The following is a 26,897-nucleotide window of genomic DNA, read 5'->3' on the forward strand; positions in this document are numbered from 1 at the left end:
TCTAACTCTGTGTTTTTCTTCTTCTTTCAGGCGAGTACTACTCGTGCGCAGAAACGATGAAACAGAAAATACTCCTCTGCTACTGTCATTTCAGCTCCCCGCTGGGACCCATTTATTGCGAGTGATATCACACACTCGTACATGCACACAAGTGCAAAAGCATATGGAGGAATGAATCTTAATTTGAACAGATGCGTGCATAAGTCCATAAACAAAAATAATAATAATAAAAACAAGAGAGAGAACAGTCACACACACACACACAGTGGACATGAACTGTTAACAGCTATGATGGAATGTGCCTGAGGGGATAGCGAGGCTTTTTATAAGAGAATAAGATTTGAAATGGAGCAGGAACACACAGATACAGCAGCCCCGTAATTCCATTTCACATCTAAGATAAAAAAAAACAACAACCTGTGGTTTGGAACGATTGCAGGTGAAGACACTTCTGGTGTCCAAACACGATTTTAAGATAGAGACAATCAGCTCCAAACTTTCTGGTTAACTTAAATCAAGTTCTATATTAAAGGCAGAAGTCCTACAGTTTGATAATCATAGTTATTCTGCAAGAAAGTCGGATGACCGTGGTGGCTCATTAAACAGGTGATCTAAAGAAGTGGAGGCCCTCATTAGTGCATCCTCGATACACATTTATAATCTAAGGCTTAATGAGCAAAAATGTCGTTAAAGAAAATAGAACAAACCCTTTGTTATTACTATTGTTATGCATTACGCCCATAGTTATCATTAAGTATTCATATATGTGACCAAAAACAACCAACAACCAATCACTGTGATGTACATCCCCGTTCAGAGAGTTAATTGGTGCTAACAAGCATGCAGATGAACAAGCGAGTGGTGTCACGCCTGTTGGGTCACTGTCAATTACTGTAGCTGAGGCTGAAAAGACAATCCCTGGAATGTTAGTACATTCCCTACAGCTGAAGTCCGTGTGCGGGAGCTAATTGTGTTCATGCATGTAGCAGCTATGTAATGGATGTGTGTACGCAGCACGCCTGAGCTGCTCTGTTGATGTACACCGAGGTCTTTTAGTGTTTGCATACCTGTGTTTATGCACACTGTACTGACTGTCAGGCAAAGGGCAGGTGGAGCTGACAGATTCTGCCTCACATTACCGAGGCTGCGTGGGTGCAAATGTGACGGATAGAGTTTTTCCAGCGTCCCGCTGAGTGGTAAACAGATTGTTCAATCTGGCAGGCTGGTTGGGTGCTGGAGGAGCGAAGCTGCCGTCACTGCCATCATGTGACGCTTCAGATCAAACATAGTTACAGTACAAAGAGCAAAGCTGTTTAGCATTCGCACAAACACGTGCAAAGGCAATCCTTTAATGTGAAGAGGATGCTTGTGACACCATACAGGGCTATTTTTATGCCGTCTTTATTCATGTTGTGTTTGTGATTCTGAATGTCCAGCTCTACCTCTTGCTTGTTAAACCAGGAGCAGAAGTGGATTAAGGTGTGTGGGTGTCTCTGCTTTACATATCCAGTCTGAACAGTTCGTGCACTCTGCTCCCCAGTTCATCTTTTTAACTAAAGCCTCTTTGCTTAGATTTATTGCTAACTTTTGTCTCTCATGTCCGTAGCTGTCCCGGCCTGACTCCTGCCTCAGCAGATCTCAGAACCTGACACCACTCTCCTTGGCTCTCTGAACATCCTCAAAAATAAAAGTTTGAGTTGAATATAAAGTGGTTCTTCATGGCGGTGGCATAGGGGAACATTTTTTAGTTCTAAGAGGAACCTTCTATCAATTCTTCGAAGAACCATTCATTCAACAAATTCTTCCCAGAGTTTAATGTAAATAGTATTTGTCCCTGAGTTTATTCAAAATGTAATAATTAGAATTAAAGTATTATATATACTTTTAAATACAACATCGGGTAAACGAATAAAAAGTAATTCAGTAGATGTATTTATTACAATATCTAAATTATTATCGCATTACTAATGGCCCTCTGTAAAAGTAGTTGTAGAATATGACCCTTTATAATTAGAAATGGCAACATAAGAATAATTTCCACATGCAGCCATATGTTACTCAATAGGTTAGGAATAGCAGCCAAATTAAAGCTATACGTTCAGTTCAAACCGGCCCTTTTGTTGTTAAGGGTCAACTTAAAGAACCAATAATCTGTATTCCAACGAATCTTAAACAGCAGCAAGCAGCAAGGGTTCTTCAAAGTACACCAAGTGAGAGGAGTGAACACTCTCTGGTTCCTCCTCTCACTTGCCCCGCCTTGCCTGATTCTAACCTTCAAAGGTTTATGCGACTAAAGTACTTGGTTAACGTTAACAGATAATATAATGGTTATGGTCATATCTAACTCTCCCTCAACATGATTAAAACATACAAGATGGTGATTGACCTCAGGAAAGCTGGCAGGCACCATCATATGCTGCTAAATATGGACGACGCTGCTGTGGAGAGGGTCAGTTCCTGAGAGTGCACCTTGTGAACAATCTGATCCCAACCATTAACACCTCGGCCATCATTAAAAAGCCCCAACAGCTGCTCGATCTGCCACCATAGACTATAAAAGGGCAAGTCTCCCCACCCCAGTCCTCGTCACCTTCTACAGAAGCACCAGTATTCTAACTTATGGCCTCACTTCATCATGGTAACCGACTCTCTCCCTCTCTTTCTCTCTGTCCTCTCCCTTCCCTCCTCCATGTCCTCCTCTATAAACTCAAACAGTGGCAGATGGTTGTCCACCATGAGGGCTCAGCTTGTTGTTTCTGCCTCTTAAAGTTTACATTTTTTCCTTGCCACTGTCATCAAGTGCTTGCTCATGGTGGGCATTGTTGAGTTTTTGTAAATAATATTATTATATATTGCTCTATACAGTGAGTGTCATGAGATACTTCTGTTACACCATCTTAACAGGATAGTGGAGACAGCTAGCAGCATCACTGGTGACCCTGTCCCCATCCTGATGGAGATTTACCATCAATACTGTGTTTGCAAAGCCTCCAGCATCATCGAGGACCTCCACCAGCCTTCCCACAGTCTGTTTCCCTTCCTGCCGTCTGGGAAAAGGTACAGGAGCATCTGTGCCAAATCCAGCAGAATACTGAATAGCTTTTTACCCACACGCAGTCAGCATCATCAACACACTGAGCCCAACCCACACGCACCAATGTTGGTCACCGGTTGACACACACAATGCACTTTAATGCTCTGTGCTGTAACCTTTCTGTATTTATGTGTTTTAGTTCTCTCATTTTTAAGGAAATATATTTTCATCTTTTGCAAGTACACGAGAAAATTACAATGAAATGCAGCATCAAAGATTGCACTGGAGAACGCATCCGCCCTAATAAACACATACTGAAAGATAATAGTAAAGATAACAATAGCGAGGGCTCAGCACATAGGGAAAGAGGTCTGACTGGTGGTGGTAGCTGCAGTGGAAAATGGCGTTGGCATGGAGATATCAGGAGGATAACAGTGAGAAGTGACAGGTTATAATGGCCACCGTGTCCATCTGTATGAATATGACATGTTACATGTGTTGGCAGTGAAAAGCTGGAGGAAAAAATATGAAATATATATATAGATGTTTCCTCATTATGTTGCACCCAAAGCTATTTAGTATGAAAAATGTTTGACAGGTTGTGTTAGCAGGTTATATTCAGAGATTGTGACATTTCCTGCTTTAGTTTACATTGTTTTGACTATACCTTTTTTTTTTTTTTACGAAAGTGAGAGTGGCAGCGAATGACATACATAGAAATAAAAATGCTGTTGCAGTCTTTAGGGGATTGGGAGAAGTACAGAGGAATTGTTTAGATTATTTCACGGGAAACTCTATAGCTCCCCGTGTCATTCAGATGCATGATGGGACACTGTTGGTCGGAGCCTGGCAGGCTACCAATCCAATAAGGGAACAGATTGATTAGATCCCGGACCCCCTCCTCCCCGCTTTCGGTTCTCCTAAAGTGGAGAGGCTTAGAGCTGGAAATGAGATTTTCATTCACACCCCAAATCCACCAGGAACACAAGTCCATAACCCTCAGTGAAGCCATGGAGCAAAGCAGGCTTTGTCTGTGATGGCATGGATGTGTGTGTGTGTGTGTGTGTATGTGTGTGTGTGTGTGTGTGTGTGTGTGTGTGTATGTGTGTGAGTGTGTAGCCAGAGTGGAAGCGCAACATGTGTGTTTGACTGTGTGTGCAGCCAGCTGTGATTATGCTTATGAAGACACTATCTACTTTGCTACTCATCTTTTTCCCTCCCACATACTCTCTCTCCGTGTGTGTTTGTGTGTGTGTGTCACACTCTAGCACACACACATAGCTTGAACACACATGAAAACACTTGCAGCTTGTCTAAATACATACATACACACAGAAGTGCACACACACACACACAGGCAGAGTCTCTGCATGGTGTGAAGCATGCTGTGTATTGTAATTTCACCCTCTCCCTGCCGTGAGGAATAATTACATCGCTCACTGACTCCTCAGTCTATCTTCTGTGCTCATCCTCATCTTCTTCCCTGCCCTGCAACTCTCTCACCCCTCCACACACACACACACACACACACACACACACACACACACACACACACACACACACACACACACACAGACCTTCACACTCTCCCACCTACCACCTTCACTCTTCACATTTCATCTTGTCCATCCATGTCTCTCCTTCAACTCTCTACAGTCCAAATTGTTCATATAGGCTGCTCTCTCATCTGGCCTGACCTATGTGAATATTTGTTAGTTATATTTAGTGCTGATGATCGCCTGATTAGTGCATTAGTCATAAGACAGCTAATTAATCATCGACACCACTGATGATGATGATGGATTATTGGATTAAGCCTTTTATCAAGCAGAAAATGTCAAGCATTTGGTGAGTCTTTGCCGCTGTGGCTGTCCTCAGTTTCCTTTCATTGTAAATTGAATATCTTGGGACAAAGCAAGCAGTCTGAAGACGTCACCTTGGACTCTTGGGAAATCATGATGGACATTTTAAGACTTAATGTTTAATGGACACATTGATAAAAGCTGAAATAATCATTAATCGTAGCTGCAGTTATATTGATATGGGAATTTTACTGTAGAGCCTGCAACAAATCCTTTTTTCTTTTTATTGTTTCGTCCTTGTCTCATCGCCGCTTACACATGAACCTCTCAGACAGCAGCACAGTCACTTTGTGAACTTCTGAGAGGTCTGCCCTTCAATCATTTGTTGGGTGAAGCTTCAAGCTTGTGATGAGTTATTTTCAATTTTTTTCAAATGTTTTTTTTCTCATTCTGTATTTCTCTGACTGTGCTGAAGGATGCAATGAGAAGAGCGAAACAGTGTGGCTGCATTACCTCGTCCAACTAATGATCGCCAGTGGATGAACAAAAGCAAATTGAGCTAATGGAAAAAAACTGAAAGTGAGATTTGAACAGCAAAATGTTAAACAGGTTTTAATATTAGGTTCTGTGACTTCTGTTTAAATAAAACAACCTGATATTCATAACTCAACCAGGAAGTGCATCTACTGTCAATCACCTTCACTCCCATGAATCCAGTAATCTAATCATTTTCTGCATATCAAAGCGGTACATGACAGCCTCTTCCAGTGGAAGGTCCATCTGCATTTCTGCTGGAGTCAGGATGTGGATGAATGGATTTCTGCTGCCGTGTGTTCAGAGGAAAAAGGCACGGTGTCAGCAGCAGGGAGATTATTGACACGGACACCGGCAGGATTGACAGCATTTCATGTCCTCCGCCATTCTATGAATCCTGCCAATTCCTATGCTTAACCTGTACTGTGTGGTCCACACACAACTGTGAATCCAAACAGTCTTTGTAATCCTTTGAAAAACACCCCTGTCGGATTGATCTATCTTGGCTGTAGCAAAAGTGCCGATTGTGTTGGAAGCAAGTGCATACTTGGCCCGTCTGCACCCTCAGAAAATGCTTAAAGTAACAGAGGGTATTTATTGTTTGACAAGAGTCTTTACCCTACGATTTAACTCTGGGTGGATTATTTTGAAGTCCAACGTGACTTTAGACCCGATCAGATTACTAATCCTGGTTGATTAGACTTCTCACGGCTCAGACAAAACACTGACGAAGCTGTAACTCAAACCAGTAAACTCTGAATAATGTTATAGTATTTCTGCAAGAACTAAAATAAATAAATAAATAAAGTATACTCTCAGCTATGCATTTCGCTGTGTTACTGTACCATTGAGCCATTTCGAGTTGTACTGTGCTGTCCGCAGAGGTGGCATGCCGCCCAGGCTGCGGTATATGACGGGGTCACGGCCAGAGAAGTCGATGACGGTGGCGGCGTACAGCTCTCCGCTCTCCGTCACCACCGCCGTGGAGTTGTGGCGAGGGTCATACGGGCATCGCGCAACACCGTTTACCCGCTCCAGGACGCTGCTCATGTTTCCCACCTGCGAGAAAACGTGAGAGAGGGGGAGAAAGGGAGAGTAGCCAGGTTAAGAGTATAGTGTTTTCGCCGAATTACAACAAAATGACACACCACAAAGCACAAACTTATCCATACCTCTCTGGTGATACATAGTGGCTGGAAAGCATTGGTTCCGCAGGTCATCACCTCCGTCTTGTTCACCAGTAGGACTCTGATGTAGTTCTGACACTCAATCTGCAGAGACGTGTTAAAAAAGGAAAACTTTTAGAAAGTTATAGCAGAGCACGGAAAGCAAAAGCGGAGCAAAGCAATTCAGCGTCTGCATGCTTTCGCTCTCGTAAGTCCATTGTTCAAAAATAAGAATATTCGTTGGCAGCTGAATGGAGCTGAAAGTGGCATTGACAGATGCTCTACAATAAGTCAAGTGCGTGTTTCAGTAAGAAGAGTCAAATTTGTTTTAACAAAGGCGTGAAATAGATTTATTTGTAATCAAATGTTTTATGTAAGTATCATTTTTTTGTAAACGCTGCTGCTTTGTGTTGTGGCAAAGGACTGAGGTAATTGCAGTGGTGCAGGCTTTGCAGAGAACTGATTGTCTGTTTTGTGTATTAGGTATCACCCTTCGCTGTGTAGGCGCCGCAGGAGATAAGAATGACGTCGCAATCAGTTCTCACAAAATAATCGAAATAAGCCAGCTGATCATGGCGCTGGTTATCAGACATACTTGAAAGGCAGTTCTTTTGTGTCTCACTATCTTGCCTGAGTCTGTTTTCCTTCTCCTCTCTTTGCCCTTTCTCTTCACTACAAGAAAAACAACTCCTGATTGAAGGGTATGAAATAGCTGCTCTGTACAGAGTCCTCCCATGAGGCTCATAAGGCCCTCGCCACAAGAGCCAGAAGATATCAAGATGGCCTCTGTGTAAGCCAGGCGCCACTGACATGAAGTGTTGTAATTGGGGGCGGGATGGAGGTTACCTCTGTTTTGCCTTTGCTCTGACAGGACCTCCTGGTTTCCTCGTCCGGTGCCCACTCTGTCGCCTAGGAGACAAAAACAATAAAAAAAAACCCTCAGGGATGACAAAGACAGTGAAAAGCAATCAGCTGAGTCCTTCACATACAGTTACGCAACATCTGACTGTTGCTAATACTGTAGGTACGCACAAAAAGATGCATGAAAAGACTTTAACCTCATTGCTGTTTGTTTATTGTGTAAACATGGCGACCGGCTTGCCAGCCAAGAGCTTATTCGAGGGTAGCGGGCAAGGTACCCAACGAGGCGGTTGAAGGGCTGAGGAACGGCATTAGCATGTAAATGGATTTCTCTCCATCTTCTTCTTCTTTCTTCCCCTCTCCATCTCTCGCTCGAAAAAGTTTGCAGCACTCTGCCCCCCCCGCTCACCCCACCCCTCTCACTTCGACTGGCCAATTATATTCCCGTTGATGGTCGTGTCTTGGGCTTAATTATGGATGCAGGCGGCAGCGCTGCACGACTGCACTGCAAACACACTAATGCATGCACACACACACACACACACATGCCACACTGGCTCTTGTTAAGAGGTTTGAGAGATGTCCCTTTCTTGGCATGAAATGTATATATGCAAAGTGCCAGAGGACCTCCTGTTGTGTGTCACTGGCCTCATTTTACTCATCCTCCTCCATCTCCTCCTCTTCTCTGATCTCACTGCCCAAATAGGAAGGTTGCCTAAATGTCTAAAGTAAAAAAAAAAAAAAAAAAAAGGAAAGTCTGCCATTATATAGAATAACACCAATCCATCCATCTTTCTGTCTGCTTTCTATTTATTTCTTCTGCCTTCTCCCAAAGGCTTTAGTGTGATACACAAGAGGGCCGGCAGCAGGCCCTTCCCAGGACAATCGGTTGAAGGGGGACCCAACATTCAGCAGATCCTGCAACTGAGGCCAACCAAAAGTCAACACTAAACTAGGTCAGTTATCCGGGTGCCAAATGGAGGACTCGAATAAACAGTAAACGTCAGGGGGGAAAAAAACTGATTTCACTATGTAGCTCATGTGAAGCACCTTTGTGCAGTTTAAGACAGTTTTATTGTAGGCATGGATACGTCCTGCAGATATCACTCGAGCTCTTTCGGATCCTCATTTCGCTGTAATTAAAGCTCAGCAGAAGCGCCTAAACACTGTACAGCCCCGAGTCTCAGTGAGGAATTCTGCTGAGAAAATATAGTTTTGAGTTAATCACATTTTTTTCCTCTCCATCCTCCATGCAGAGAATATAGCTCTTTAGGAATTTAAATGGAAATAAAACGGTCTAAGCACATTTAATGAGAGAACTGCCAAAATCTTTCTGGGGACAAAATGTTGAGTTAAAATTCGCTGAGTGCTTCTTTCTGTTTAAAGTGTATAAATAGATCTCTTATTTCACAGATCATGGAGTGTATTGATGCTTGAAGGATTGGAAGTTCATGATTTTGGATGATTAGCCTCTGCATAAATTCTTGCTAATGGACAAAAACATCAGACTATTCACAGCCTAATGAGCTAGTCAAACATCTGCACATTGTCCTGGCATTTCATTTATTGCTCACTATAAAATGATATTCAAAGGCATTCATCAGTATATGATTGTTTTTTGATTGCTCGCACCGCCAACCGTTTGGGCTGCCAAAACACTGCAGAGGAAATCCATTTTTCTGATGCCATGTTTGATGGTTTGAGACAACTTAAAGCTCCATCAATCAACAGTTGTTCCTAGCACAGAACAAAGTTAGCAACTAGCTGGAGGCTGGTGGAACATGTATAGCCCACCAGGCACATCTCCATCAGACTGCAGCCACGATGCTGTTTTGTTTCGTTCTCCGCTCGACTTTTAACCCCACCAGGAGTATTTCAGAAGCAGAGCGTTTCGCCTTTCCAGACTTTGTTAACTGGTCATTTTTCTTTGGTTTAAATATGTAAAGATGTTATGTTAAGATATATGTAGTTGTAATTGTTTCTCTTTTGGTTGTTTTATGATTGGAAGCTGCACTGAGAAAATTGACCAAATTCTCTATGCCATTTCTCTGTCTGACTTCCGGCCAGCTCAAGCTGCTCTGTGCAGACTGACGCAGGCTGTTCAAAAATAGAACAGCCACGTATTCTCCACGGGGCAGAGTGGAAAGACACTTCTGGGATGCTTCTGAAAAGGACAATGGCGCTTCCGATGCTCGAAACGTGTTGTATCCGTGCACATCCGTGCATCCATTCATCAGGTGGACAGAAACACGCTAGGCAAAACAACTTTAAAGTAATTATATGTCAGGACACTGTGTCTTTGGAGATTGTCTGCCCCCTGGTGGTCAAAAATCAATCAATGCATCTTTTAACCCCTTTAACTTTCTAACTGTCTCTCAACACTGACATTTGATCATATTATAAAGTCGAAGTGAACATGTTTTTGTTGTTTTTACACATCCAGCCAGCTCTGAGCAACATGTGCATCCATGCAGAGACACATTAAGAGTCACCTGCTGAATGCATGTCCACATCTGTTTTTGTCTCCCAAGGGAAATATCTGGTTCTTTAGCTGCTAGATGTTCCTCTATGTGCACTGGAGCTGCTAACTTTGCGACTGCAGCTAGAGATCAGGTTGATGAAAGCAGCGAGGGAGTGCGTGAACCAAAACAGTAACACTGCCGGGCATCAAAACCAGTGTGACAGTGAAACGCTCCACAGAGCTGTTGGGGAACTGCAAAGTCCAGTGATACGTCTGTGAGTTTGTCACTACAAGCGACACATTACACTTATCACAGTATCAATTGTTTATTGATCAGAGCAGCTCCAACAGAGCTAAACTAAACGAAGCATAAAAACCAGACACTTTGGATTATTCAGGTTGGAGTCGAGATTGAGACAAATTCATGACAGTAATAAAGCTATGTTTAAGTCCTGCGGCCGGTTGAGCACTGGTAAGTGGGCTCTGGCCCATATTGATAGTTACAGCTCATCTCCCCGTCTCCCACAGCAGCTCCCTTCAATTAACCTGAATCAGACTACGCTGGGGAGAGCGAGACGGCGGCAGGGGACAGCTATATAAAGTAAACTGTGATTAAAATGAAACTTGAGCTCCAGACACTGAACATGAAGTAGATGAAGAAATAAAAATACCAAAAGTAGCTAATGTGCTCTGCTGGAGCTCGTCTGTCTAGTCATGCCACTTGTGCTGCCGCCAAGCAGCGCGCAGACGGCCAACGACAACCTCAAATCCATTTCCCATGAGCGCAGCGAACAGCGTGGCACCTGTCATTCAGAGAGCAGCCCCGCCTCCTCTGTGGCAGTCCATGTCTCTGCCTGTTGAAATGAAAACACTGCTCCTCCACAGCCCCTGCCTGTCAGCCCCTGACAGCCTGAGGACTGATGGGATGACGTCATTGTAAACACACACACACACACACACACACACATACAGAGTGATGGATGCCTTTGCGATGAATCATGGCTTGGGGCATTACCATCTTTTCGGTAGGGGCCCATTTCCAAGGATCCCCATCGGCTTAACCCGCTGACCTTCACCAGAAAGTGCCCCCTTCCCCTCCCTCCCCCGTGCCCCCCCCCCTCTCTCTCTGTCCATCTTCTTCACACCACTTTGGAACAAAGCCACACTCACACAGAGCCTGTGAGAATACCAATTCCGCCTCAACATCCTCTCCCTCAAATACCTTCCCTCTGTGCCGAGCCCTGAATGGCCTGGCTGCCATCAACGGGATGAATTAAAGCTGTATAATGTGTGGGCAGGATTTCCACAGAAAAACGACAATCCGATATAACCAAAGGTAAGAGATGAAGAGGGTAAATTATTTTTCACACATTTCATGTGTTATTATTCATTTGTACTGCAGAGGAGGCTCAGAGTGCAGGTACACTCTCTGTCGCAGTCCAGTTGTTGACTTAGGGTTATTGAAAATCTATATTAAAAAAAGGTCTTAAAAAATAAAACAAAATATGTAAATAAACAGATCCTCTTCATTTTTTGTCATTGCCTTCCAGAATGACCCTTTGATCCGTCACTGCTATGGTTAAGGTTAAAGGAATAAGCAGAGCTGAAGCTCAGCTCTCTTCTCATACCATCTTTACACATCAGGGCATCTGTGAAGAATAACATCCTCTCTTAGTGATTTTGTAATTAGTCTTCATTCTCTGTTTATGCCGCCTCTCCTCCATAGTCGATGAAACAAGAGAACGAATGCCACATTCTGGAAAAACAACTAGAACTGTTGTTTTCCCACGTGGACTTACAAATATCAGTATTAAAATGTTTGTAGATTTTATAGACAAAAGCATAAATGTGAAGGAAGAAACAACAACAACAAAAAAAAAAACACTTGAAATGTAATGTAAATCAATGTCCCCGATGCACGAAAGAGCACACAATTAACAAGTCTCTGAGACAACGAGCTGTTGACATTTTCCATGCTCAAACAGATCCGAGGCCACAGAGCCTGTTTATTATTTGTGCCTGTAGCCTCAGATTCATGTTAGGGTTCATTTCCATCTATTAGCAAGGCCAGGAGCCATGTGTTCTGCCTGCCATCAATTCACACTGCAAACTGGAGTCTGACACCCAATTTCTCCCAATCTTGCCTCTCCTTAGACACAATAAGAATATCTTGCCCCTAGCACCTTCCTTAAGGAGGAAAGAGAGGGGAAACAAAACATGATTTTTTTATACACAAATAAAATAGCAAAAAAATAAAAAATACAATTAGTGGCAGGGAAGAAGATTCATCACTTTTGCTGCAGAATGATGGTGCCTGGGCTTGAAAATGAATTCTATTTTTACCAGAAATCGAGAGAAAGGAGGAGGGAAATAAAAGAGAGATGGAGAACGGGAAACACTAATGAAGTAAAGAGTTTGCGAGCAGAGAGCGGCTGCAAATGTGGTCCTTCCTGAAATGTGGTGCTATGTTGATAAGGCCGCTGACACACTGCTAACATCATGTGTGACAACTAATTAGGACTCATGAATATTTTAAATAAGTGTGTCAGGGGAGTAATGGTTGTTTGAATAGACGCTGTCTGCCACTTGTTATAGTCGAGATAGATTTGTATACCAATGCAATGGGATTGGACTGGCATGAGTTTAGTCTAAGTGTGAAAAATATAAAACAATTTCCAAACATGGAGCTTATAATGTTATGAATCTGAACAATAAGAAACGGTTAAGCTGTTACTCACTATGTAAAGCTGACATTATGTCTTTGAATGCAGCATTTTTCTGACTAAAATGAGTGTGACAAAATATATTAGTCCAATAACTCGTGATGCAATAATGAACATTTCCGTCCTTATGTATTTATTAAACATGCTTTGAGGCCTGAAAAAAGTCTAAAAACCTTCATTAATCATTTATACAAGCAGATTTAGCATATCTGGAAGATTTTCATGGAGGGGAAAAATACCATGTCTCATAAAGTACTGTTGCGTAGGCTCCTCATGTATTCATCCTGCTGCATTTCACCGCAGGCTTTTTCTTCCAAATGTTACCTCACCAATCGAGACAGGAGGGGAATCTGCATATTCACACACCACCTCACGGAGAGAGAGATCATCTATCTACAGTATCTGCCGTCTGTCTTCAACGTGTCCTCACTTCAAAGCATAAACCGTTTCTTCCCGTTCATTTCCTGCCCTCCACTCCTCAACGTGAACCCCTCTTTCCACTCTCCGTCCATCTCATCTGCTATTTTAGGCAACAACCCACATCCAGCACGCACACAAACACACACACGCAATTTGACAATATGGCCAATTTTGGCACAAATTGCCGCCCAGGTGGTGCAGAGGAGAAAAAACTAAACCCCACATGAGTGTGAACACCGCTGGCAGTGTTCACAGGTGGGAAACCAGTGACGCATCAGACGCTTGTCTAACCCACTTGTCAAACAGACTGTTGATATCATATAATATAGTTCTGATTATGTTTATTACTGGTGCCAAAGGCAAAACGTGGTCACCAGTCGTCCACCTCAACCTCACACTGGTATTACAACCTACTTCCTGTCCTTGACAAAGAACTTTAGATATTAAAGGTACATAGGTGTTCATTATGTATGTTGTCATGCACCCAGCTTTTACAAATCTCATCCATTGCACCCAGGGTGTTTCAAGTGGTTGTGAAGTGAAGCCTATGCGGAAGTGCCCAAAAATGTAGTTTATCAAATGGCTACTTAAGGCTGGCTACAAAATATGTCAGTCTCCATAAGTCCCCATGTTGAAATGTCCAACTTCACAGCAGAAATAAACATGTTTACAGCCTGGTACAAAAAACTGTTTTGGTCTCTGTAGCTAATTTCTCCGTTCATGACAACTGTACTGAGGGTGAATTTTTATACAACTCACCTGCTCAAATTAAATTCTGAAGAATGTACAGCATGGCTGCTTTGATTGACAGGTATTGTGAGACTGACAGCTCCAACAATGAGCCACATTGATTACCCCAAAGGTGGAAGAAGCAGGACTGTAGATGCTCTTCACAACGTCTCTTCCAAACCCCATGAGAGCTGAGATCACGGACCGTTCTTTATACTGTCTATAAGTTCGATGTAGTTTGGAAGTGTTTCATCACAAAAATAGGAAACACAGCACTGGCAGAAAGTGGCTTCTGTAAAGGGTTGGAAAGTGCAGCACTGTTAGAGGACAAACATGTACAATTGGCTGACCTTTCATCAGAGAACTTCCAGAGACTGTATTCCAAATGACAAAGCAAAATGACATTTGTGTGCATCATTTTTTTCCTTTAATATAATTGATTGATTAATTTAATATATGTCACCCACGTGTTATTAATACAAATGTTGTGATATTAAACATCCTGTCTGTCTTTCATGTGTTTCTTCTTCAGTTTATGTGCCACAGTGTTTGTGTGTTGTCATAGCAACCTACAATATTGTCCCAATGCTTTGTTGCTTTGAGCTGAATTGTTACAATACATGCCACATAACTGTGCTGTCCATGCCAGGGACATGTGCTGCATGTCATACCTCTCTCTCCTCTTGTTTTCTGTGTGCCTTTTCACTGCCAGCTGTCTAATAAAGGCAAAAATGTCTAAAAATGAATAAATAATAATAATAATAATAATAATAATAATAAAAATAATAATAATAATAAAAAAAAGCCTTGTTGTTTCTGTGGTCCTATTGAGTTTAGCAGAGTCGAGAACTGTCAGTCGCAGAAGATTAGGAGGAATGTTTTGGCAAAAATCTTGAAAAATTGTTGGAGAAAACTGTCTTTAATTTGGAAATGGTTTTGGGACCTGAATATGCATCGTCATCTGGAGTGTCTTTAATAAAATGAAGGGAAATCGGTACAGAGTACGAGTATGGATCTGTTGTGGCAGAACGATTTGGACAGGATTTCATTACCCCCAGCAGAGACAAAATACTAAATTGCAGTTTTTTGAATTTCAACAGCAGAACTCCGGAGGTGTGGTACACATGCCAAAATGCAAATCATCTCATCTCACCTCTCCCTTTTGCAATCTCCTTGCTGTTATTTTATTTTTTAAAACTGCTGACTGCTGTTAATTTATTTTCTGAGCTTGCAGCTCTGCCAAATTTCTATGTTTCACTGAAGCTCAATGATGCATTAGTATTGGACGTACAGTACTGGAAACAGATGTCAGGCTTGGTAGATCTGACACAGATTCAAAACAAAAACAAATGCCTACATTGGAGCACATTCCCCTCCTGTGGAACAGGATGATTTGATATGAAAACACACCAGAATCATGCTTTCAAGCTATTTTCAAGCCATTTCTCCACTGCATAGGAGAGCTAGTCATTCACTAGCAACGTTAAAATGAATGGAATATGACTGAATACAGATGGCTCACAGTATATGCTCACAGTGACTGTTATAAACACACACACACACATATAGGGTTTCCAAAGCCAACAAAACCACAGATGGATGAAACAGGACTTTCAACAACCCTTTGTCTCGCCGCTCATTGTCTCTAAACACCGATCCGTGGACACACCCACGTCCTTTCCTTTGTGTTCCGTTCCCTCTCTCTTTCTCACACACACACACACACACACACACACATGCACAGAGACACACACACTTGTCAGCCACCAGCCCTTTACCTCTCCCTGTCAAACACCACTTTGACATTCTGAATCAGTGCAGCATCAGGGCCACTAGCCTACACCTTTATCTACACACTGCTGCAGACATGGAGGGAGGCAGTCTGGGATGAATTTAGTGTGTGTGTGTGTGTGTGTGTGTGTGTGTGTGTGTGTGTCTGTATTGTTTGAAAAGTTCTGACTAAATGTTCACATTGTTGAGAAATACAGTAGGTGCAGAGCCCCGCAGACAGACAGCAACAGGAGAGGTGAACAGCAGACAGTCATTCAGCCATGAACACAATGCTACAACACTCCTGACAACTTGTACCATTTCAGACTGTCTGCAAGTGTGAAAAGCAGAATTTAGACAAACGTTTTATCCTTAAGCACCACCGTATCCAGTGAGTGCAGTCCAACAAATATACCCGACTGCCCTCCGATGAGGGATTCAGTTTCACAAAAACATCAAGTTTAAATGAAAAATTCTTGAGCAGATGACAAAGCACATTAATTATCACTCTGCTGTAGGGAACAAATCTCTGGCTTATTTGTATTTATTTTTTATACAACCATCTTACTGCAACAGTGCCCTCACAAAATAGTGTTGAGAGGAACTTGTTTTGGTCGAACAAAAAAAACGCAAGCAGCAAACAGCAACCTCCATGTCTGTGAAGAAGCCAACGCAGTAGTGCCAAAAACTGCAGTTCCTCAAATGGACACTTGAGGCTGGCTGCAGAATGAGTCAATCTCCATAAGCCACAATATTAAACTGTCTCTATAGTCAGATTTTCTCCGTTCATGACAACTGTACTGATTTTTTGTAGAACTCACCTGTTCTAATTATATTAAGGCTTAAAGTTATGCAGAATTAACAGCATGACCGCTCTGTTTGACAGCTGGGTGCCGTTACAGGTGGCTTGTGTGAGAAACCAGGCTTCATTCTGCCCACCTCAGCTTCACCCACAATCCACGTCCATTTTTAGAATAGCCGAGATGCCAAGATGGTGACGGCAAGACGACAAGGCAATAACACATTCTGAGGGACTCTTCAGGAACCTATGGGTGACGTCACAGATGTCCATATATATACCGTCTGTGTGAAATATGCTGCCAATGGCAGGTTTATACCTACAGTCTGCACACTCATCGAAAAAATTGGAACCTAATTGGAAGTTATCTATAGATAGGCACCAGTATCTAATCCAGTAACTCCGTCAGAGTTCAGGTATGAGCAACAGCGAAGAAGACTTACATGCGGGAGGCAGAATCAATGAGACTCAATGTCAATGAACAGTGAGTCTAAATACAGATACAAACTACTGGCAGGTTTTCTGGAACAAGAATAGGACACTAACAGTACATGGTTGAAACAGCAAGGCAAAACAGAAAGTTAGACAACGTGACAAACAGGTATAAGAGAGTGGCCACTAAATATAAACCAGGGCTTAACAAGAGCATGAGGGACAGCTGTGCAGAGCGGAGCAGGATCAGGGTGGCAGGCAGTGGTGGACAGGTGGCAACAACAAAGTCTGGATGTTGTTGGGGTCAACGGAAGAGAAGACAGAGCAGCTGACCCTGGTTATGTTGATGTTTTTTTTATTTTTTTTATTTTAAATACATTTTTACTTTGGATCTTTTTCAGACCTTTTTCACAGCAGTAATTTTGACATGAAACGGCAAGGTCAACACAGGTGTGCACATGTGTGCACAACAACATGTGTTGTTGACCCTGCCAGCATGAAATCTTTAGATTTTTTCAAATATTTTTCACTAACTTTAAATAAGCAAAATGAGAGAAAAGTGTCCTTCATGGTAACTATGATAAAGCCTGTTAAAAATTGATGACAGGATATAACATGCTACTGTACTCCATATAAAGGTTGCAGAGCAATGCAGAACCGTTTTAATGCTTAACAAGACATAAATGAGAGAATGAAATGTTTTATGGTTACCATATAAGAAGAGTTTAATATAGGATATATGGAAGGAATATAGAAATATGCTTCCATGGGTGAAATAATATGCAAAATATCTGCTTCACAGCACAGTGGTGGGTGTTTTACAACAAAACGGATCACAGTTGGAAACAGGAAGCTGTTTTTCTCCTCTTCTGATGGAAAGTGTTGAGTAGAATACATTGTATGGTTCAGTATGTGCTAACAGCCTGTATGTGGTTGCCCACTCACCCTGCTGCTGCTGCCTCCCACTCACTGTAATTCCACATTAGGGAGGCTGACAGGTGAAAGCAGACAGTCCCTCCATGACCAACCAACCAGCACAGTGGATTATTCCTTCTCTTCCTCAAACACTTACTGTACTGCATGCACCCACGCACATACAGATAAAGATGCAAGTAACATAGACAAATGTGTACACTACTGTGGTATTGAAGCCTATAGTGTGTACACAGAGCTAATCATTTTCAGGTTTCATTAGAAAGGACATTTATCACTGATTATTTTAAATATGAAAACACGGGTAAAAATCAGATTCCATTTACTAAATACCAGCACAAACTCTTTGTGGTTTAGCCGTTGTACATTTGCAGCCTAACAGGAGTTCGTTATCGTATGAAAACACTTTGTCTGGATGAAAATGCTGCACACAAACAACATTTAGCTTCATAACTTGTCTCCCAGGAAGGTCTATGATAAGATATCAGCCAAATGTGCATGTTTCTCCTGTGATAATGCTGCTCAACCTCAACTTTTACATATGACACCTTCTATCATTACTAATGACTAAATAGATGTGAGCTGTGTTCCCTATTTTAAACTGTTTTTGTGACGAAACACTCCGTATTAATATGCATAATCAACAGTTTTTTAGATTTTTGATTTGACTCCCTGCAGCCCGACCAAGCAGACAAACACTGTCTGTAGATTCTGAGCTGTGTTCGACATCCTTGGCTGTCTCGTCAGTAGCCATTTGGCCAATTCACTCCGATTCCAAACAATGAGTCAGCATCGCTGGCAGAGGCAGTATGTGTGAGACAGCTGATTGACTGTTTGGTCTACTGAATGCTTGGGATATCAACCATGTAGTGCATTTTGTTTTTCTCCACCTTTTTCTTCATCTACAACCCGAAGACCACAGGCTGACAACACCGAGGCAAAGCTAAGCAAAACTAAAATTTGTGACTTAAAGACTACTTGCTTGGCAGTTCCGCTCATGTAGTAGCTACTGAATCTTTTAACAGAAGCTACCTGAGGCAATCTATCTGCTGGTCTTTGTCTGCATTCAGGGTCAGAGATATCTTAGTGATTTCATTCTGTGTCATGTCTCTGTTATCACTTGTGTTTCATTCTGTTCCATTTCCAGTTTGTATTTTGTCTATGCATGTATGTGATATAGACAAACCAATACAGAATTTATGAGGCTGATACCTATATTTACAACACAGAAAGTCTATATTCTCTTTTTCACTTAATATGAATATGGAGGATATTGAAGGATTCCTGAAATAAGGTTATTAAAGAATTAAGGGTACCACTTTATTGAAGGGCTGTGCTCGAGATTGACATCTCTTATGAATATGAAGGAATCATTATGAATATTTATGACGGTTGTCATTACATGTCATTCATCAATATATAATTTAACAGGTTTAACAGGTAATAATCGAATAAGACTCAGTGACAACAGTAATAAACATTAATAAAGATTGCTGTCATGTGTCAAGTGTCATGTCATGTTTATGACAAGTGTCATGTCGTGTTTATGACTGGTGTTATGTCATGCCTATGACAGGTGTTATGTCATGCTTATGACTGGTGTCATGTCTTGTTTATGACAGGTGTCATGTCATGTTTATGACAGGTGCTATGTCATGCTTATGACAGGTGCTATGTCATGCTTATGACAGGTGCTATATCATGCTTATGACTGGTGTTATGTTGAGTTCTAGAACATACCCTACCCTAATCTATATCCAAGTGAAAAGCAATTTGTAAAAGCCAAAAACAATGATGAGCCTCATGTATACGTGCAGGTACCACCACAAAAACATTCTATATGCCATTAGTGTAATAAGAGATCTTTCCCTGCCGGCTTGCCAAGCTGCAGCAGGGTGACAAGTAACCGTCTCTTGCTCTCAGCTCTGTAGCTCACAGATTATCCCTCCATTCTGACAAAGGCTGCATCAATAATTAAATCTCCGGCCAAATTGCTGCACAGAAATTAATGAAGAGTATGAATGAAATCAGCCATGAGTCATCAAACTCAGGGCAAGAGAGTGAAGCTTGATACTGTGGGCAAATCAAGGGTATGAATATCTGAGAGGGTCAGCTTAATGTTCATCCTGTGGCCTTTTCATTCAGGTTGATCCTCCTGCTTTCTCCGTGAATCAACTCTGCCCTTCAAGCACTGTGAGAACTGGAGCTGTATATGACATGCATGGTGGTGGTGAGAAATCATAGAGATATATATGGAACAAACCGCACTTTACAGTAATACCACCTGCATGAGAAAAGGTCAGTGTGTCCTCAGCATAACCAAATGCAAATTCCTGCTGTCTCCAAGGAATTTCAAATGTCGTACAAAAGCACCTACAATAACAGATGCATTTATTTTCCTTCTGGCCTACTGGGACGTTCCCAACAGTCTCTGCTGATGAAGGAGTTTGCACAAGGCATTTCCTTTTCGAAAGAGCAAACAGTGACACTTGACCGTGTCACCCTTGAGGTCAGCTCTGCTCTCCTGACCTTGATCCACACCGGGGAAACGATGCACGCTGGGACCAATAAAGAGCAAACAGTCAAACCAGCTGCAAAAGTAACTGTCCTTGTGACAGATTTAGTGGTTCTACTTTGCCTACAAAAACTTGTATATTATACATTATTGCCTGGCCTCACTGTCTTTAGCTTCCATCGAAGTGACACTGTTTGGTTCCTTGTCTTTTTGTAAAGACTGATTTGATAACAGCAGCTTAAATCAACCCACTTTTACTTTTGCGGCAATTTTGGTTGAATTCAGGAAAATGTTAATTATGCAACCAGGCTCTGATGGGTGCCTCTGACTGGACTCTTGTCCATGACAACAACAGCCAAGAGTCATGGGTAGTGTACACTGACAGTGTAAATAATGGACGTCGTATCCCACAGTCACCCACAGATCTGTTGTGAAGCGCAGTGTGTGGTGGCTCTGGCTGTTGCCATCTTGGCAGTCCTGCCTCTTAAGCCTCCCAGCTAATCTAAAAATGGTCAAATGGATGCTGTAGCTCAGCAACCACCTGCTACAGAATGACTGTAAATCAATACTGAGGTGACAGCTGAATGGCAGAGATTTTAGTCATTAGTGAGAGCTTGAAATTTAAAAAGCTGCTTGTGGTTGCTGAGGATGTGGTATACTCTGTTCAGCTTGATAATTTGCTAATAAACATCTGGTTGCTCATGTACTGAACACCTGGAATCCACAATGCTCCCAGAAAAAAGATTGTATGGTAACACACTGAGCATCTGAGGCATTTTATCTGTCCCAAGAAACAGAGGCAGTCAACTAGAGTTGCAGCACAACATTCTTATGTGACATGCCTGACTCTGCCACGCCGATCCACATTTACTAATTGAATTTCTGTTTCTGCTCTGTTGATGCTACAGCTGCATTATTACTCTGCGAGTGTCTCCACAACCGTCGCTGCAGCCGCCCCAGCAGTGCTTTAATCAGCATCACCACCAATGTCAGACCACCTCGTACAGGTAGATTTAGATTTCATGGTCCACACATTGTAAAAACAGCACTTATACAATCAACATTTGCAATCAAACCAATTGTGTATTCACATCAGAGACAACTGTAACTGTAACATCACCTACAGGTTTCTAAAGAGCCGCTGTTGGCAGTCCTGTCTGGTTAATCTAAAAATTGGCAAAGACATGGATCATCAGTGGACCTGAGATCTACCTGTCAATCAAGGCAGCCACACTGTTAACTATGCTTAACTTTAAGCCTTAATATAATTTGAACAGGTGAGTTGTATATAAATTCACCCTAAGTACAGTTGTCATGAATGGGGAAATTAGCTATAGAGACCAAAACAGTTTTTTGTACCAGGCTGTAAACATGTTTATTTCTGCTGTGAAGTTGGACATTTGAACATGGGGACTTATGGAGACTGACTCACTTCTGGAACCAGCCTCAAGTGGATGTTTGAGGAACTGCAGTTTTTGACACTTCTGCATAGGCTTAACTTCACAGTCACGGAGATTGCCGCTTGGCAATGCAGTAATTAAAGCAGTCTGGCATGCAAAAAACAAACAAACAAACAAACAAACAAACAAAAAAACATATAGAAACAACAGATAACTCCTTTAAAACAAAGTTATAATAGTTTAAACTAATGGTCCTGATGTAAACCTACATAATCGTTTCACTATCCCAAAATGTTCTGTGTTTCTATTGTTGGAGGAAAAAATTTAAATGTAAAAAAGGAGAACGGAGAAAGACACTTCTACTCCTGATTTGCAACTCTAAATAGCATAAGTAAAGGAAATGTGCCACAGTGGTTTTATGATGCCAACAAGGTGAAAGTGTCAGTGCATTAACTAGACTAATGAAGTACATACATTAGCCAGAACAGCCAGAGAAGGAGTAAATGAAATTACTGATCATAAAATATATCATAAAGGTTAAGCATGGCAGAGAATACTCAGTAAGAGCAACAAAGGGAGGGAATGTTTGTCTTATTACTTTAACCTCTGTGTTTCTGAACATTAAAATGCCTCAGTGCAGTTTTTGCTCAAGTGCTGTTGTCAGCCTGAATACTAGCCTCGCATCTGGTAAAGAGGTCTTTAGTTCTGAAGAGACAGACCATCATGTCGCACAGCAGGACAGCCACCTGGGGGCTGCTCATCATCAGGCGGCTGTGGGAGTCCGAGACCACAGCTCGACTCAAACAAACCCAAACACAAACACTACACCAAGGACAAATCCCAGGCCCCGAACACATGGGGGACCACTCCTGACTTGGAACTCCTGACATGTTCTCAGAAAGAAAAGAAACAACAAACAAACAAAAGGAAAAGTTTCCCACATGGAAAATAGGGACACAACAAAATAGCGGTGAACTCAAGAGCAAGTTAAGCTATAAAAAACAAGACCATTCATATCATGAATAATGGCTGTGTATGACCAAGAATTATACTGTTGGAAAGAGTGAAATCACGAAGAAAAAAAAACCCCATCATGCCTTTCCACAATCCCATTAACCCCCATGCTTTTACGAAAAGGGCAACCCAATCAGAGGGAAACGCTTCACTGTGCTCCTCCACATGGAACACTGCAATTCAACAGCAGCACAATCACAGTGAGGATGTGTGTATTTTGGAGCTGAAAGAGACAAAAATCAGAAGTCAAGCTGGACTTCTTTCACCGGTATGCACAATTTTTCCAGTCCTCTCCCACCACGTCTTGGTTCTACAGTGACGTGAGACGCCGTTTCAGATGAACGAGCAGCTTTGCCTTGGAATGTCTGCTTATTATTGTCTGTAGCACCGAGTTTAAGTGCACACAATGCTGTTTGGAGGTCTGCATATTGATGTGCAGCCTGATTGTTCCACACAGAGGAGCGACATAATGAATAGGCACAGAGAAAAAGACTCATAGGAAGAATAAACCTGATAGAAATGCAATAGCAGCTCCACATCAGGAGCAAATATAATGCATAATGAGATGACAGAGGCCTTGTTATTTTTTCACTCGATGGAATTTAGAGAATGCACGACGTTCGACTAAGTGGCAGAGAAAATAAGTAACAGTGGGTATAGTGGAGCGGTGGGTTAAGTTAGGTGGACGGATGGAGACAGATATGAGAAGATGCAGACAGTAATATGGTGTTTACATTCCACCTCCATGTTGTCGCTGCCTTATCTATGCAGGGATTATCTGATGGACTGACAAAGACTTCTCTCCTCCTCCAAACTCCTCCATATACTGCTCTGCAGGGAGGAACAAACAAGTGGTGCAAGTGTTCATCGAACTAGCCACTTGATTTAACTGTCCACACTTTGCTTACTGTGAGGTCAGTTTCAAGGGCTTGTCTATATCTTGGTTCTCATATGTTTAATATATGCATTAATATTGTCTTTTATGCACTCCACGCTGCTGTGTAGATGTCCTGTCTTTGAGTGTCTGTCTTGCAACATACTGTTGAACACAATATGATTTGATTTACTCGACAATTTGCTCATAAATTCAATCGAAAGGTTTGTTCACTTTCTTGTGTGCACAAGGTTAAACATAATTAGAACCTGCGTTATAAACTACATCTGCATCAGTATAAGATGAAGAACCAATGGAACTATTAGGTAGCTAGTGTTTTTGCTCGTTAGCTGAGTGAATATCTTGCAAAAAAAAACAAAACAGCTATCAACAAATTTTAATCACAGAAGGATTTGTTTTAAAGGAATACTCAACAGAAAACTTTTTTACGATCAAACCCAGCTAACCACCCTCGCAACAGACAGAAGCTGCATATTTAGTCAGATTCTCATGAAAATATGAGCACTGAGCATATGAATAGACAACTGAGGAAAAGTTTATGCTGTAGGCGCAGTTGGAGAAGTTTCTATATCTTCATTTCAATGCTGTTTAAATTGTTTTGGCATGAAGCTTTGTCACCGCTGGAATCCGTCCAACCAACTGCTGTGCATCCGGGCTAACTACAGCTGTTATCCTCACCGAGCAAGCTGCGAACTTGGGGGGGTTAGCGATTCATGCAAAAAACATAAGTAATGTGCCTATATCGTTTGTATTTATTCCGCGAGTATTCCTTTAAACCTTTGTTAGAATAATCACTGCAATACCTCTTCTGCCTTTCAATTTAGAGGACATGCTGTTCTTTTAGTTACCCGAGCAGAGTACAAAAAGCGAGAATGCTATTTCGACAAAAATGTCAGGAAATACAAGACATGACTCTTCACTTCTATGCTTAAAGAACACCTCCTTCCTATTTTATTATTTCCCCTCTCCTTATCTCCATCCATCTCTGTCAATGGTGGTACTAAAGCTCAGTAAAGTAAGGTCAGTACATCCGTGACCCCATACCCACTGAGTGGCTAATACCAGGAGTTCTTCATCACCTCCTCACAAATGTTGTAAGTCTGGAGCCTTTCATGCATTGACCTCGTCAAACAACTGCACATATGCAAGTGCATGTGAAAAAAAAAGCCAGAAAGAGGGAGAGAGAGTTTAACTACAGCCACTTCGCGGCTTGCAGTAACTATGTGAATGCATGTGAGCTATGTGCTTTGAGCAGCAGGGTGTGACGACTTTACTTGGCGCGTCAGACTAAAGAGAGCATCTGACACACACTGACAAGAGCAGCTCTGACCGTGACTCACAAAAACAATTCAGCCAAAGACACAGACATGACGTACTGTAGTCTGTAGCTCTGTGGTCATGTAAAAATATGTTAGCGGGAGACAAATCAATATTCTATCTCCTGTTAGCACCTTGAAACATACGCAAGAAAGAAAGCTTGTATTATTTTCTATTGCTTTGGAACTACAAAAGAAGAGGAGGGGAAAGGAAGGAGGAGAAAGAAAGACATGAAAGTTTGCCCATCAAAAGTTGCTGTTATTTCTTTTTTTTTTCCTGACAGCAGTGCAATTGCTCACAGCACATCTGGCAGATCTGCATCCCAGTACACAGAGAAATAAACAATCAGAGAAACAGGTGACAGAAACAGAGCACACCTTTTCTATACATCCGCTGTTTTTACCACTCTCCCACTCCTCTGTTTCATACCCCACCACACACACACACACACACACACACACACACCTCCCACCACCTTCCTGCTGCTGTACTGATTGCGGCGGAGATCAGGCCAACCAGAACAACAGAGAGAAAGAGCTCAGTGGGTGCTGTGAGGACAGAGTATGTGGGTGGACTGCAGTCAGACCCACCACCAGCACAAATGCCAGCACCACATCTCACAAAGAAGACAGAGAGACAGACAGACACACACAGACACACACACACAGACACACACACACAGACACACACACACACACACACACACACACACAGGAGAGTTTAAAAATGAAAAGAGAAGGAAGGTGGAGACACAAAACTCTGAGAATATTCAGCAGCATCTGAGTCTCAGCTCTCTCCGAGTAGGATGGCTGAGCAGTCCCACTGCGAGGTAGCTGGGCGGGTGATGGTGTGTGTGTATGTGTGTTTGTGTGTGAGGTACAGTATGTGGATAAAGTGTGGGGTAGTGTGTGTTTGCACTCATATTATAATCTCTAGGCTGTGACAACTATTTATTCACAGTTCCAGTCAAATGTTCAGGGTGTTATTTTGTTTGTGAGTTTACTGACTTCAATATTCCAGCATAATATAATAGAAAATATTTTTGGTTTATTACATTTTTTTTTTATCCTTTTTCGTAGTTTTGACCAAAAATAATGTCTGATGGGACGAAATTTACAATTGTTCCGGCAGTTTGGCTAGATTAGCCACTGCTTATCCTCATAGGATTAGGATAGGATAGCTGACTTTGGGTGAGAGGTGGGGTACACCCTGGACTAGTCCGCAGAGTATCACAGGGAACATAGAGACAAACAATCATTCACACCTATGGACAATTTGTGTAGAGTGTGATAGTGCTAACCAGCAAGTCACTGACACTGCATGACTTATTAATCATATGTTTTTATCATAAAAATAGTTGTTGCAGATGGCCACCCACCGATGAGCACTTTTCTGCTTGAGGTTTCTGCCTGTAAAAAAGTCTTTCCTTGCCACTGTTGCCAAATGCTTGCTCATGGTGGGAATCATTGGGTCTTTGTAAATAATATTATAGATAGCACAGTTTAGATCTGCTCTATATGGAAAGTGTCATGAAATAACTTCTGTTATGATTTGGCACTATATAAACGAAACTGAATTGAATTATGTCAGACTTTTAAATCTCAACAATTCATAATTAGGGCACAAGCTTGGGGCTCAAATAACGAACATGACATAGTTGAACATTAGATCTTATTTAAGTCAACAATACTAAAGATCTAGCATATAAAGCTTTGGAATACCTGCATCAATAGTGTAGACAGTAAGATGTGTTGGGTCACTGTGTACACCCACATGAATACAGCTGGATGTAAGAGGTAGTCAAGCAGGTGATTAATGAAGCATTTTTGGTGAAACATGAATGTACAGTAGCTGATGCTAATCAACAAATGCAAGTGTGACTGTTTCTCTGCCTGAGGTAACCTTGTGCTCCATAACTGTCAGCGTTACAAAAATAAAATACAACTTGTTCAAGTGAAAGACATGCAATCCAATTCTGTCAAAACATGCACGATCACTAAACAACAAGGTCATGGCCCAATATTAATATGAGACCCGAATGATGAGTTATGCTCAGTGAATCTAACGTCTCATTCAGGATTTAGTTGAAAAT

At 41.9% G+C, this 26,897-nt stretch overlaps 1 protein-coding gene across 4 annotated transcripts in view; it reads right to left on the minus strand.

Moving 5' to 3' along the window:
- sema5ba (sema domain, seven thrombospondin repeats (type 1 and type 1-like), transmembrane domain (TM) and short cytoplasmic domain, (semaphorin) 5Ba) overlaps positions 1 to 26,897 on the minus strand; it is a 176,088-nt gene that overhangs the window by 58,046 nt on the left and 91,145 nt on the right. For all 4 annotated transcript variants that reach the window (XM_019252967.2, XM_019252966.2, XM_010729895.3 and 1 more), the window contains 3 exons: positions 7,383 to 7,445; positions 6,543 to 6,641; positions 6,216 to 6,429 (listed from right to left, as the gene is read on the minus strand). In XM_019252967.2, coding sequence (XP_019108512.2) covers positions 6,216 to 6,429; positions 6,543 to 6,641; positions 7,383 to 7,445 — 376 coding nt within the window. The remainder of the gene's footprint in view (positions 1 to 6,215; positions 6,430 to 6,542; positions 6,642 to 7,382; positions 7,446 to 26,897) is intronic.

The sequence above is a fragment of the Larimichthys crocea genome, unplaced genomic scaffold (assembly GCF_000972845.2).
Source record: "Larimichthys crocea isolate SSNF unplaced genomic scaffold, L_crocea_2.0 scaffold319, whole genome shotgun sequence".
In the NCBI taxonomy this organism is placed as follows: domain Eukaryota; kingdom Metazoa; phylum Chordata; class Actinopteri; family Sciaenidae; genus Larimichthys; species Larimichthys crocea.